The sequence below is a fragment of the Salarias fasciatus genome, chromosome 4, assembly GCF_902148845.1.
Source record: "Salarias fasciatus chromosome 4, fSalaFa1.1, whole genome shotgun sequence".
Lineage (NCBI taxonomy): Eukaryota > Metazoa > Chordata > Actinopteri > Blenniiformes > Blenniidae > Salarias > Salarias fasciatus.
Window position 1 is genome coordinate 12,402,882 of NC_043748.1, and position 12,457 is coordinate 12,415,338.

At 41.9% G+C, this 12,457-nt stretch overlaps 2 protein-coding genes across 2 annotated transcripts; one reads left to right on the forward strand and one right to left on the reverse strand.

Moving 5' to 3' along the window:
- Positions 1 to 176: 176 nt before the first annotated feature.
- Positions 177 to 3,170, forward strand: rnps1 (RNA binding protein S1, serine-rich domain). Its single transcript, XM_030089160.1, has 7 exons — positions 177 to 237; positions 1,161 to 1,307; positions 1,418 to 1,603; positions 1,701 to 1,806; positions 2,203 to 2,356; positions 2,474 to 2,615; positions 2,725 to 3,170. Coding segments are annotated over exons 1-7 (843 nt in total). The 5' UTR covers positions 177 to 235; the 3' UTR covers positions 2,831 to 3,170.
- Positions 3,171 to 6,341: 3,171 nt separating this feature from the next.
- sstr5 (somatostatin receptor 5) lies at positions 6,342 to 11,372 on the reverse strand. The gene is made up of 4 exons (XM_030089154.1): positions 11,094 to 11,372; positions 8,706 to 9,421; positions 8,265 to 8,609; positions 6,342 to 7,874 (listed from the first exon to the last, which is right to left on the reverse strand). The coding sequence occupies exons 2-4, from the start codon at positions 9,369 to 9,371 to the stop codon at positions 7,800 to 7,802; spliced, it is 1,086 nt and encodes a 361-aa protein (XP_029945014.1). The 5' UTR covers positions 9,372 to 9,421; positions 11,094 to 11,372; the 3' UTR covers positions 6,342 to 7,799.
- Between the last annotated feature and the right edge of the window lie 1,085 nt (positions 11,373 to 12,457).

The following is a 12,457-nucleotide window of genomic DNA, read 5'->3' on the forward strand; positions in this document are numbered from 1 at the left end:
AAACAAATAATCATAATTATTTCTCAGTTTTATTTGTATATAAACGTATGACGTAGAGTATTTATATTCTATATGTATATTTATTATGAGGGGAAAATAAATTTAAATATAAAAGATTAGAAATTTTAAAAAAAATCGTGAGCGCGCTTGCGCGACTGCTGTGCTTGCACGTCATCACAAAGCGACCTTCCCTCGCGGCGCCCGTGCTCAAAGTGTATTGAATTGTCGAAAGGAAATGTGAGTGTTTATTCATTTTTACACATTTCAGACGACATGTTTTGCAGGTCTGATATATGTTTAAGCAATTTATACAAAGGCAGCGTGAAATATTGTTGTTTTACTTGATGAAAATTAGTGTGTTTATCTTTTCAATGGCCGCGGGTTGCACACGGAACGCTGCTGTTAGCATTAGCATCGCAGCTATTATTATATGAAAGAGTTTAGCCTGCAGTAACCCCATAAGTTTTACTTTTTCCTGGAACAAGTCCATTATCTCCGACCTTCCTTTTATTGAATGCATTGTTGTACCTTGTGAGCGATGTGATTTCTTTTTCTTTATTGTTAACATTAGAAGTCAACTTATTGCTGCTTCATAACTGGTATACGCTCCAAAACAATGTCCAAATAACTGGATCGGCTCAAAACAGCTTCGATGCAGATTTACAACAAGCACCCTGGCTCCGAACAGACTAAGAGTTTCCAAACAGATTTCAAGATAGTTTTAAAACAGTCTATTATCTACCTTAAAAAAGGATTCATAAAGGCTCCAGATAATTTTCATTGGGCTCCTGACTATCAGCAGGTTCCAGACAAGCTGAAGACTACTACTGGCATAAAACAAGCTTCAAAGAGGCGTCCCATCGGTTTCTAACAGGTTTTAAATCAGGCTTAAATCAGCCATATATCAGGTTCCTAACAGGCTGTGAAAATACTGATACTAATTCTGAAGAATGTGTCATGGCATCATGAGTTCTTCTTCCTCAGTCTTATAATAGCTGCTCAGACAAATCCAGTAATTGAAATCAGTATAAAGTCATACAAGAAAATGACACAGAACTTTTGTGGGGAAAAAAATATCTGTGAAATAAGTGTGTAGAATCTGTTTCTTTATATTCTTTTGAAATTTTGTGAAAGTAACACTGTTGTGTCACTGATTCTAGGGCACCGTCACCTACGAAACGGAAGGAGGAGGAAAAAACCAAAGACAGAGGCAAAGACAAGACCACCACAAAGGAAGGAGACAAAGAGAGGGGTCGGGACAAAGTTAAGAAACGTCGCAGTGCGTCCACTGGCAGCAGCAGCAGCAGGTTTGTTTAAAAGAGAAAAAAAAAACTTTGGAGTGATAAATTCGCATGACGTTTGTTGTTGTGGTTTAATGTAATCTTTTTCTCTTTGTTGTGACCATGACTGGGAACAGGTCAAGATCCAGCTCTACGTCCAGCAGCAGCTCTGGTTCCAGCTCCGGTTCCTCAAGTGGCTCCAGCTCATCTGGCTCCAGCCGATCTGGTTCTTCGAGCTCTCGATCTTCCTCCTCTTCCAGTTCCTCGGGCTCTCCCAGCCCCAGCCGCAGACGCCATGACAACCGCCGCCGCTCCCGCTCTGCGTATGTCCAATGTCCCTTCATCTTCTACGTGACATTTAAACGCTACAATGTTTTTTTTTTTTAATTAATTTTTTTTTTTTTTTTTTTTTAACCCAAGCTCCAAAACACAGAAGAGGGGCGACGACAAGGATCGCAGGAAAAGAAGTCCAAGCCCCAAACCAACTAAGGTTCACTTAGGGCGACTGACCAAGAACGTTACCAAGGTTAGCTGAGAAATAATTGACAAAACCAACGAGATTTCACATGTTTATAGCTTATGAAGGTTTGTGTTCATTTACATGGATTAACTTTTAGTTGTCACTTATATTTATGGGCAGGTGAAGTAATTTGTGCATGAACAAAGACTACATTTCTCCAAAAAAAAGCATAAAATGTCTTTTTAAAGTCTATATATTACTTCTCTTCACCTTATTAGTTTGTCCCTAGAAGGGCAATTTGGTTTGCAGCAGGCAACATATTGCCTGGATTACTTCCTCCTCTCCGTGGCGTTGAGAGCCCTGATGTAATATCAGTTTTTAGAAGCTGGGGCCACAGTGAGAGGGGACACCACAAGGAAGCAGCTACATCTTGACAAACCACAATATTGTCTTGCTTCGCAGGAGCACATCCAAGAGATCTTCTCCACATATGGTAAAATCAAAATGGTTGACCTTCCGATGGATAGACTCCACCCACATTTGCCAAGGGGCTACGCTTATGTAGAGTTTGAGACCCCTGAAGAGGCCCAGAAGGCTCTTAAACACATGGACGGAGGTATGTGGAGAAAGATCACAGGTTTGTCTGTTTGCAGCAGTCGTCGTTTTTTTCTGAGTTCTTTTTTTTTTTTTTTTTTTTCTTTCCTCCTCTCTCTCTCATGACGGCTAATTTTAGGCCAGATTGATGGTCAAGAAATCACTGCCGCTGCTGTGCTGACTCAGCGAATCCGTCCACCGCCTCGCCGCCCTTCTCCACCTCGCAGGATGCCCCCACCACCACCCATGTGGCGTCGCAGCCCACCGCGCATGAGAAGGAGGTGAAGACCTCCAGCACTTAATTGCGCTTTCATTTTGGCCATTAGCTCTGCTCAGTCTCTTTAATATCCGACTTGTGTTTATATTTTTAACCTGCCTGTTTTCACACAGGTCCCGCTCCCCGAGGAGGCGCTCCCCGGCACGCCGCCGCTCTCGCTCCAGATCTCCCGGCCGCAGGCGTCACCGCTCTCGCTCCAGCTCCAACTCCTCCCGATAAGTGTGCCTGCCAAATCCTGACGCGCGGTGCCCTCTCAACTTCACCTTTACCTCTTGCTTTCCCAAACGTCATCTGTATCGTAGCGAACAAAACATCTGTCTTATCTGTAGGAAGCGAGCATGTTTTTTTATTTACGTGCAGATGTTATACTTGTTTTAATTTCTGGTGCTAAGTGGATTCTAAATGGTTTACTTAGTATTGATGTCGTGGCAGAGTTTGGACTCCATCGGAATCCACAAAGGTTTTGTTTACTTTTGCAAAATTTTGAATTTTTAGATGTTTTGAAAAATAAAATGCTGAAATCAGGATCATAAAAACTCTCTGTTGTTCTTTTTTTTTTTTTTAGTTTAGTACCTTCAAGATTTGTGAGACCAGAAGATAATCTCACGAGACGCTGGAGAAAACCCACACATCTGCAGAGATAACATGCAATTCCAGACAAAAGACATGAACCTATAATCTTACTATGAAGATAGGTGATGATCACTTCATTTTTTTAAAGTGTGTGTGTCCCTCTGGATATATGCCAGAGCTGATCCCAGACCCACATCTCACTCTTTACCTGTTCTGTTTGACTGCCTTTAATATTTTCTCAAACACGCCCACTTGCTGATGCGCCGTCTGATCTCAGTAGCTGTTCCTTTTTGTTTCCTCTCATAATGAATTGAAGTGGAAATTCAGTTTCACGTTGTTTCGGCTTGGAAGTTCACTTTATTTTTAGACCCGTGTTAGCATGTCCCGAGGAAGAAACACATCTCTTTTTGCAAGATTAATATGACAAACTGTCTTTATATTTGACCTGAAGTGTTGAATCCTAAAATAAACCATCAGCAAATGTGCTGCAAGACGTGGTGGTTTGAAAATGTTGACTGGAACAACTTTGATAACAAAAACAGACTCCTTTCTTTTATCTTTATTCTTAAAATCTTTTGGTTCTGAAATTGTGGATTTATAGCTTTCTCTGTGGTGGTAAACAGCTGGAGGCGCTCACAGCAATGGTGGCATATTAGAGAAGACGTCTGGAGCCACTGGGGGAGAGTAGCTCGGGGAAAGTCCAAGTTTAGTCTTTGCCACAGCTTCACCTAAACGGGTCAGTGAGTCAACCGACACATAAAACACACACAATTCCCTCAACAGGCTGAGCTCTGGGTGATTTGAGCTGATGGCACAATAAATTACAGCCGCCCAAAAACAGCTTATAAAACGTTGTTTTTCGCTGTTTGATTTGTGTCGAGGCTGAAACGTTTCAGGAAAATCTATTAGTTTGGTAAAAGGTGAAAGAAAGAGCACCAGCAGGCTCTGTGCCACGCGGCTCAGACCTGCTTTAATCGCTCCTGACACATTAGGACCTCCCTGCAGCACAGCTCTTCTCATTTGGCACTATTGTTTTTTGGTTTTTTTTTTTCAGGGAGGCAAAAATAAGAGAATTCAGTATTGCCAGTAATTTTACTGTAAATTCCCCTTTGGAATCATCACCATCATCATCTTGTTAGCAGAAGTCTGCTGTCTTCCTGTGTCACATCAGATTTGCAGCTTGACAGGAAATGTTTTATTAATTCATTATTTTTTTTTTAGTTTATAATTGCATTATAATGGCACTTTGCACCTATTTAGGGATTCTTTTTTAAAAATGTTTCCATTCCTTGAGCTGTTATCACTTTCGCGTTATTTAAATGAGGCATCCTGAATCTCCCCTGGACAGAGTGAGGAAAGACACCGTGGGGCGCAGAAGGGCACAGCTCTCAGCTTTAATTAACCACACAGGGCAGCACACTCTTCCTCCTCCACCTCCTCCTCCTCCTCTTTCTGATCCCTTCTGTGCTCTCTCACTCTGCAGCTTCCAAGAGGAAGAGTTAATTGATTTCAGCCTTTTTTTTTTCTTTTAAATGTAAGGTTTTAGGTAAGTTTTTCATCTTAGACACTTCAGTGTTGCATCTCCTTAAGACAGTCCAACAATTGATCGACTCCTGCTTTCTCCACCCTGGGATCATGGGAAATTGGAGCCTAATCTAAAGGTGAAAGGAGGATCCAGCTCAGGGCAGACACAGTGAGACAGGTATCCGCACACGCCCAGACTCAGCTATGAGCAATTTAAGGGATAATATAAGATGGCAATAAAAGTTTTCAGACTCATATTTTTGGAATCTGAAAGCAGATCACCAAGTGGTTAAATCTCTTTGGTGACCTAAGTCCTCATCCTCTTCTTCCTCCTCCTCCTCCTCATTGCACCTCAGTCACATCCTATCGATCTCACTGTGTCTACAAACTGAAGCCAGGTGCGGTCAGTTTGCTGGTGTCTGATTCATCTTCTCCCAAAGCGCACTAGAATATTTATGATGAAATGTATCTCATGCTTATTTTTATCTTCCCATTTGAAGTGAAGCCAGGCGATTTCCTGGATCCGCCGCTGAGCACAGAGCATGATGGCCTGATTCAGTGTGATTTCACGTTTTTATGGGGTTGTTTATTTGCAGTTTGGAAGCTTTTAGGATGGTTCAGTGTAGGAACATTAACAGGTCATCCTCTGACACACCGTATTTGTAAGAGAGATTTTGTAGACACTTTACTCTCCTGGTTCTAAAAAGACAGTATTTTACATGTTTAGTGTGAGAGAGAGATTTTAGAGTTGAGGATAGAATTGGATCAAGGTCAAAATAAAGGGTGTTTTCCCCTCTTTTCATGATAGCGAAGCATTTCTGTAATATCACATTCAAGTTGATGGAAGGAAGGCAGCCTGAAAGCAAACAGCAGGGTAACCTCAAGCTGCAGAAGGGAGCGTGTTTCCCTCACCGCAAATCACCACACAAACAGGTTGTCAGTAAATATGCTCAGAATAAGGGCCGAGCAGCTACGTGCACACAGCTGGAGGATGAAAAGAATACTGAGGAACCAATGGGGAAATAAAGACGATTCATGCTACGGCACACAGAAAGATGGTACAACAGCTCAATGATACTTGATTTATCATGCCTTTATCACTTCGAGAGGACAGCTGGAATTGCAGCTGTATAGATTAAACTGAAAACGAACCATGAATCAACATCTCTTTTCAAATTGCACCATGTTTCTTGATGATGTTTTTGAATATTTTCATTTACTTCAGTAAAACATGAATCTTTAAACAATTTACACTTTGCAATTTGATTGCTTTGTCAGTTGATCAGAAAACAAAAAAACCCCACATCTAGGAACAAAAATCCAATGTGAATGCACAAGAAGATGTTAAACTGTCTTTTAATTTTAATTACATTGACCTTTCTTATTTTATAAATCAGTCAATCTATTCCAGTGGCTCAGTCTCAGGAGAAAATTTGCTCCCTGTTGTTTTTTTTCTGCTTGATATAAGTGAAATTACAAAAACTAAATGATCTAAATCTGTTATTTGCTGGTGAAGAAGTTGATACAATCTCAAGTGTCTTTGAAGATCGTTAACCATGAAATATGAAGGCAGTCTGACTTGAAGAGGCTCCTCTCACCACTGTTTTACCAAAAGCAATAAAGTCCTTCATTCTGAAATATAAATATTTATGTGGATACATTACAGTGAAAATACACATTCACTATAATAAACAAGAACATAGAGGATGTTTGCTTCAGCAGGCCAACAGTGTATTACAGGATTGATGCAGGGTCACCATGCAGGAGTCTTTAATGTTTAGCAAGAGTCATAATAACAGAAGTATGAGTACATTTATGTTACATGTATGAAGAACTAAATTCAAATGTTTCCCTAATTCCAAAATTCACAGTGTTGATGAGACAGATAAACTGAATTTTTACATGGGAGCTTTTTTTTAAATGACTCAAGCTTTCCATAAAATGCGTTCATGTGATTCTTGATTTAAAATCGTTAGTTAAACAAAAAGCCTTTCAGAAAGCAACCAGGCAGGCCGAAGTACATACAATATTCACAACCAGCGATACGATTTCAAACAGCTTTATATTCACCCACAAAACAGACATCACAACATATCAATAAATACTGTAACTCGGAGGACAAATAGTGACATGGAGTAGGACAATAACGGCTGGGGCTGCAAAAGATATACCGGATGAAAATAAACTCAGTTTTATAACAGTTTTAGAAAGAAGAAAGTCTGATTCACACACAAGGTGCAGTCTATCTCTGTTTTTGGAAAGAAAAAAAGAAAGAAATTTCCTGAAATAAATACATTAAATAGATTTTAACTCGGTTCCACAGTCGTAGTTGTCCATCAAAGTCACAACAAATTTAACAGCAAATGATTGATTACAGTTAGTCGATAAATGAAATCAGTTGGTTCCTGCAAAGATGCTTCTCAGTGCTGTCAAATACATGTTGCGAAATAAATATCAATATTAAAAAGAATCAACAACAACAACAACAACAAAAAAGAAACAAGAAAACATGGCCTTGTATTGCTCTCTATTCCAAAATAGAAATAAACTACAATGAAAGCCTAAGGCAAGGGTGTCAAACTGGTTTTAGTTCGAGGGAAGGATGTAGTTCAGTTTCATCTCAATGGGTCACAAATACTAATAACTTCAACATTTTACTCGAGTTTTAATGCAAGAAAATGTAAGAACGTCCAGCCAGTGTTCACATTTAGTGCACTTTTAAACAAATCTATCGAGAACATCCAGAAAATCTAATATTTTTTTGTTTTGTTTTAATTTCATTTATACTCTTGGAAAGGACACCCCTTCTGCCATATTTGACACCTCTCGCCGAAGGTAAAAACAGCCATCTGAAAATCTGTTTCAGAATACAGTGTAATGACATAAACGAACACTCTAACAGCACTGTGGGGGGAATAGTAACGAGGATCAAAACCTTAAAAAGATGCAGAGTTCTATGATGAATCGTGTGTAAATGTTTCTTTAGTGTTTATCTCCGACATTGTTTCAGTCAGAAAATTAAAACCCTCTGGGATAAATATTTCATGTTCCATGCTGTAGCGCACAACAATTCAACACAAAAACTCAGCCATCATTGGCCATTCACCATTCTTTCTGAAGCCAAAGTGTCACTGTTGGTGTTCCTATTGACCTCCATCTGGACAGACTGTGGAAAAACAACGAGGAATCAGATTATACACGAAGGGCAACAGCAAAAACAACAACAAAGGAACAAAGAAACAAGCAGTTTCTCTTTCCGAATGACAGGAAACACAATGTTATTGTGTTTGAGTTACAATGTTTTGAAATCAGTTCTCTTTTATTTGTTATATAAAAAACATTTCCATTTCTGAGAGGCACATTTCTGTGCTACAACAAAGAAACACATCAGGGGAACGATTTAGCACTGAGCTCTGGAGCTGCTGATTGCAGAGCTTTATCGCAAACAGAAGCTATTCCATTAAATGGAAACTATTCAAAAGTAGTAAACTATGTAGCCAAATTGACACGCATGAAAAAAACCGCTGTTAAAAAAAGGAATGTTTGTGTAGATTACCTTGGCAGGATCCTGTCTCGCTCCGACCGGGTCCGCGGCGCGAACGCCACGTGGTTTGTGGAAGCAGAGCGCCTTCCGGAAGCTCTCCCTGAAGTTGTCGGAGAGGAAGCCGTAGAGGAACGGGTTGGCGCAGGAGCTGACGTAGGTCAGGATGACCAGGGAGAAGTAGATAGCAGCAGTGATTTTCGTCTCGGGGATGATGTAGATCAGGTTGACGATGTTGGCGGTGAAGAAGGGCAGCCAGCACAGGACGAACACCAGCACGATGATCACCACCATGCGCGTGACCTTGCGCTCCGACTTACGCTTCTTGGTCACTCCTGCACGCACGCCTGCCGACCTCACCTGGAAGGAAGGTGATCGAGTTGAAAAGCTGTTTGGAAATACAAAAGCAGGGTCCCAGTGATTTCAACTTGACATCCGATTGATTCGCCTTCTTACCTTAATCACAATGAACAGGTAGCAGAGGGAAATGACCACCAGGGGACAAAAGAAGCTGAGGATAGTTGTGTAGAGGATGAAGACGATGGACCACAAGTCGTGAGGCTTGGGCCAGCTTATGTTGCAGGTGTTGAAATCTTCTTGTACGCGTGAGTAGATTGTAACTGGGAGCACGGTCAGAAAGGACACCACCCACACCATGGCGCAAAAAATCTTGGCCCTCTGTGGCTTCCTCCACTTGGCGCTGCGGATAGGATAGACCACCGCGAGGAAGCGGTCGATGCTCATGAGCGTCAGACAGTAGTTGGAGGCGAACTGGCTCATGCCGTCGGCAGTCATGCACAACTTACAGAAGAAATCCCCATACGGCCAGTAAGAAAGAGCACTGTTGGTCCCCAGGAAGGGAATTCCCAGGATGTAGAGTTCGTCCGCCACAGCTAAATTGAGCACGTATATGTTCGTCACCGTCTTCGTCTTGGCGTAGCGAACGACCGCATAGATGGCCAGAGTGTTTCCAACAAAGCCCACAATGAAGACGATGGCGTAGATGACCGGGGTGGTCTCGCTGTAGAGCGTGCCCATGTCAGAGTTATTGTTCGTGGTCGTCGAGTAGGACTGATTTGAAGAACTGCTGCTGTTCTCAAATATCCAATTGCTTGTATCCATGTTTGAAGAGGGGAAGCTGGTGTTTCTGGGGAGAATCGTGGGGAAATTCCCTGAAGAGAGAAGACACACACATGCACACTTACTCTATAAGATATAAATCTGTATATTCACATTCAAATAGAATCAACTCTGGCATGAAACAGTTCATAATACATCCTCCTTTTTGCACCTTATGCACTCGACACAGCAGCGGTGCTCTCTGGGCAAAGTGCCCATATCTACCAGGTGAGAGGGAAACTTTCCACTGAACTGTCCGGGCGAGGAGCCAACATGCCATTTCTTTTAATGGAAAATTGCACTTTAGATGAGGATGGCATTACTCAAGCCAGTTTCAGGTATTGTTTCTGCCAATGGAGGGGGAAGAGAGGGAAAAACAGCCAAGTGACATGACGGCTAGAGTCTAAATCTCTATGAGGACAGGTCCACTTCAGGACAGCAATAACACAGATGAAGAGGCTGTTCAGGTCCAAACAGAATTAATAAAGGTTAATGGTTATGTGAATCATTTTGTAACCAAATGGATTTTAATTCACCACTGGGCAGCGGTGTCAGGCCCTGCAGTATTTTATCTGATCAAAGTGAAGTAGGAATATAATTTATAATTCTGGGCGCATGAGATAAGGAGCAGCATCCTCTGCAGCCGCTTCTTCCACAAGATGAGACTCCGAGGCTCAAACTCCACTATCCCAGTCTGCAATGTTATTGAAAAGGAGGGAAAATCAATGCAAAGACCCTGAATGAGTGCAGTGATTGACGGGTTGCACAACGCATGCATTCGAGCAGGTGTACGGCTGGAGATTGCTGCAACTTTTGGTGAAAGCTTGAAAAATATTTTTGTCAAAGTGGCTTGATGGGAAGATGAGTTTGAATTCACTCATATATCCACATCTTTTCGTTACAGCATTCGCCGTGGTGCTGGGTTTACTGATGGGTCTTGTTATTGGGAAGAGAAGACATGTTTTAATTTTACATTTTAAATAATATCCAAATCTTTTGGTTGGCATTTCACTTATTATTTTGACACAGAAAAAAAAATCAGTGTTTCCAGTTGTACCTGACAAATCTCATTAGAATATAGATAACTAATATGAATTGATTTCCTGCAATAGACACTAATTAAATGTGGTTAAAGGCATCCTTGGTCCCTTTTGAGAAAAACATATTTTCCAGTTTTAGTTGAGTTTCAATATGTTCATGTAATAAAAACGAATAGCAGCAATTCAACCTCCCACCTCTGCAGACACGGATAACTCACTCGGTGCTTCACAGGTGACCGAAAATTAAAACAACAACCTGCTAACTGTCATTTGTCAGACAATGCAACCCGCGGCCGTGAAAACGTGTTGCACAAATAAACACCTTGACGTAAAGATCTATTGAACCGTGCTCCAAAAACACGGGAGTGACGCGCGTCCCGCAGCCTCTTGTTGGGAAAACAAATACTCGAAGCCACCGTCCCCTTCAGACTGCATGAGGCTTGACATTTATCCCCTTTAACGCACGAGATCATCTAATGCCTTAAACAAAGAGCCAATTCAAGAAATGCAATAAGAAGAATTAAAAAAAAAAAAGAAAGAAGCATCTTAGAGGCGGTGCGCACTGCGCGCATCCTCAGTGAGAATAAAAGCAAAATTAAATGAGTTTTTCACTTTATTTCTTTACATGTGTGAGATTTCTGTTTTTTTTCTCGTGAATATCGTTGAACAAATCATGGGCTCCTACCTGTGCGCTCCTGCGCGCCTCCTCACTCTGCGGCGAAGTGATGAGCGTCTCCAGGACGGCTCACCAAATGTCCACTTTCTCCGCTCCTTTCTCCCGCTGCCTGAAACGAAACCCCCCTCCCACTCCACTTTTCACACTGAGGCATTCTCCCGCTGTCAGTCAGCCAAAGTCTCTGAAATCCGGTGCTCTGACAGCGACATCATAGCTAAAGTCACGCAGTTTGTTTCGCACGAAGTTGCGCAGAGGATGCAGGAGACTTTCCTCCAGTGAAGCATCAGCGGGTCGTGCAGTGCGCGCGGACGTGCCATATGTTTATATATGGGGGAGAAGTTACTCCGCCTTTCAGATGTGGTTGGCTGAGATCAGCCACCAGCCAAGGCCAATAATTGGTGTGACAGCATTCACTTGTGCTCTTTTGTCTTTTTATCTTTATTTTTCACACATTTTAAGGTGATATTTTTTGTGTGTGTGTTTGTGTGAAGACATGGAGTGATGCCCTGCTCAGATTGGATGATGATGATGATGATGACACCTTGATGGCTTCAGCCATCTGAGACAGGAAGAAGAAATGGAAAAGAAGATACTGCACTGTGACGGTGACTTTCTGGGAAAGGGCTATTACTTTCATGTTGTCGTCCAGTTTAGCGCACTGCAGCACCCTCACATAAAACAATGCACGTTCACGTTTGTGCCTTGTCATCATCTTCATATCTGCATTTTCAAAGAAGGGAATCTGGGAAGCTGGTGACACCTGAGAGCCACTCCGGTTCCAACTGGCCTAAATGGGGCCGGTCTGTGAGGCTGGTGAGTGTATAGATAAACAGTCTCACACAGCTGTGCATGGCGGCTCGCCCCGAGGGGACAGGTGGCTGTAGTGATCTTCAGCATGCCAGGATACTGACATGGCTCATTTGCACTGGATTTTCACCTGTGTGGGCAGATTCACCTGCTTCTAAAAATTGTAAAAACAAACATGTGCCTTTGAAACGGAAACAGTCTGCAGTGGATGTTGGCATCACAGAACATTATGGGTCTGAGGAAGTCAGGAAAAGATGACATGTAAGCAGATTAAGCCTCTGGTTCATCCTGAACTTGTGGTTTATGTGAGGACTCACAGACAGCAGTGGTTTTCAAAGTGTGGGGCTGAATCAAAGGAGGGATTTTTCCTATTATGAGCCGATTGCTAAATACCACTACTGGCTCAGCTGACGTTGCTTTATTAAAATAGGTTGCAGCAGATAATGCCCTGATTCACTTTTGCCCTTTGTTTTACAGTACGATTTTATATCCTGTGAAGTTTTAAATAGTTGCTGCAGTAAACTATTTCCTGCTTTGCCCAATTTCAGGTCATGAGATGCGGGAGA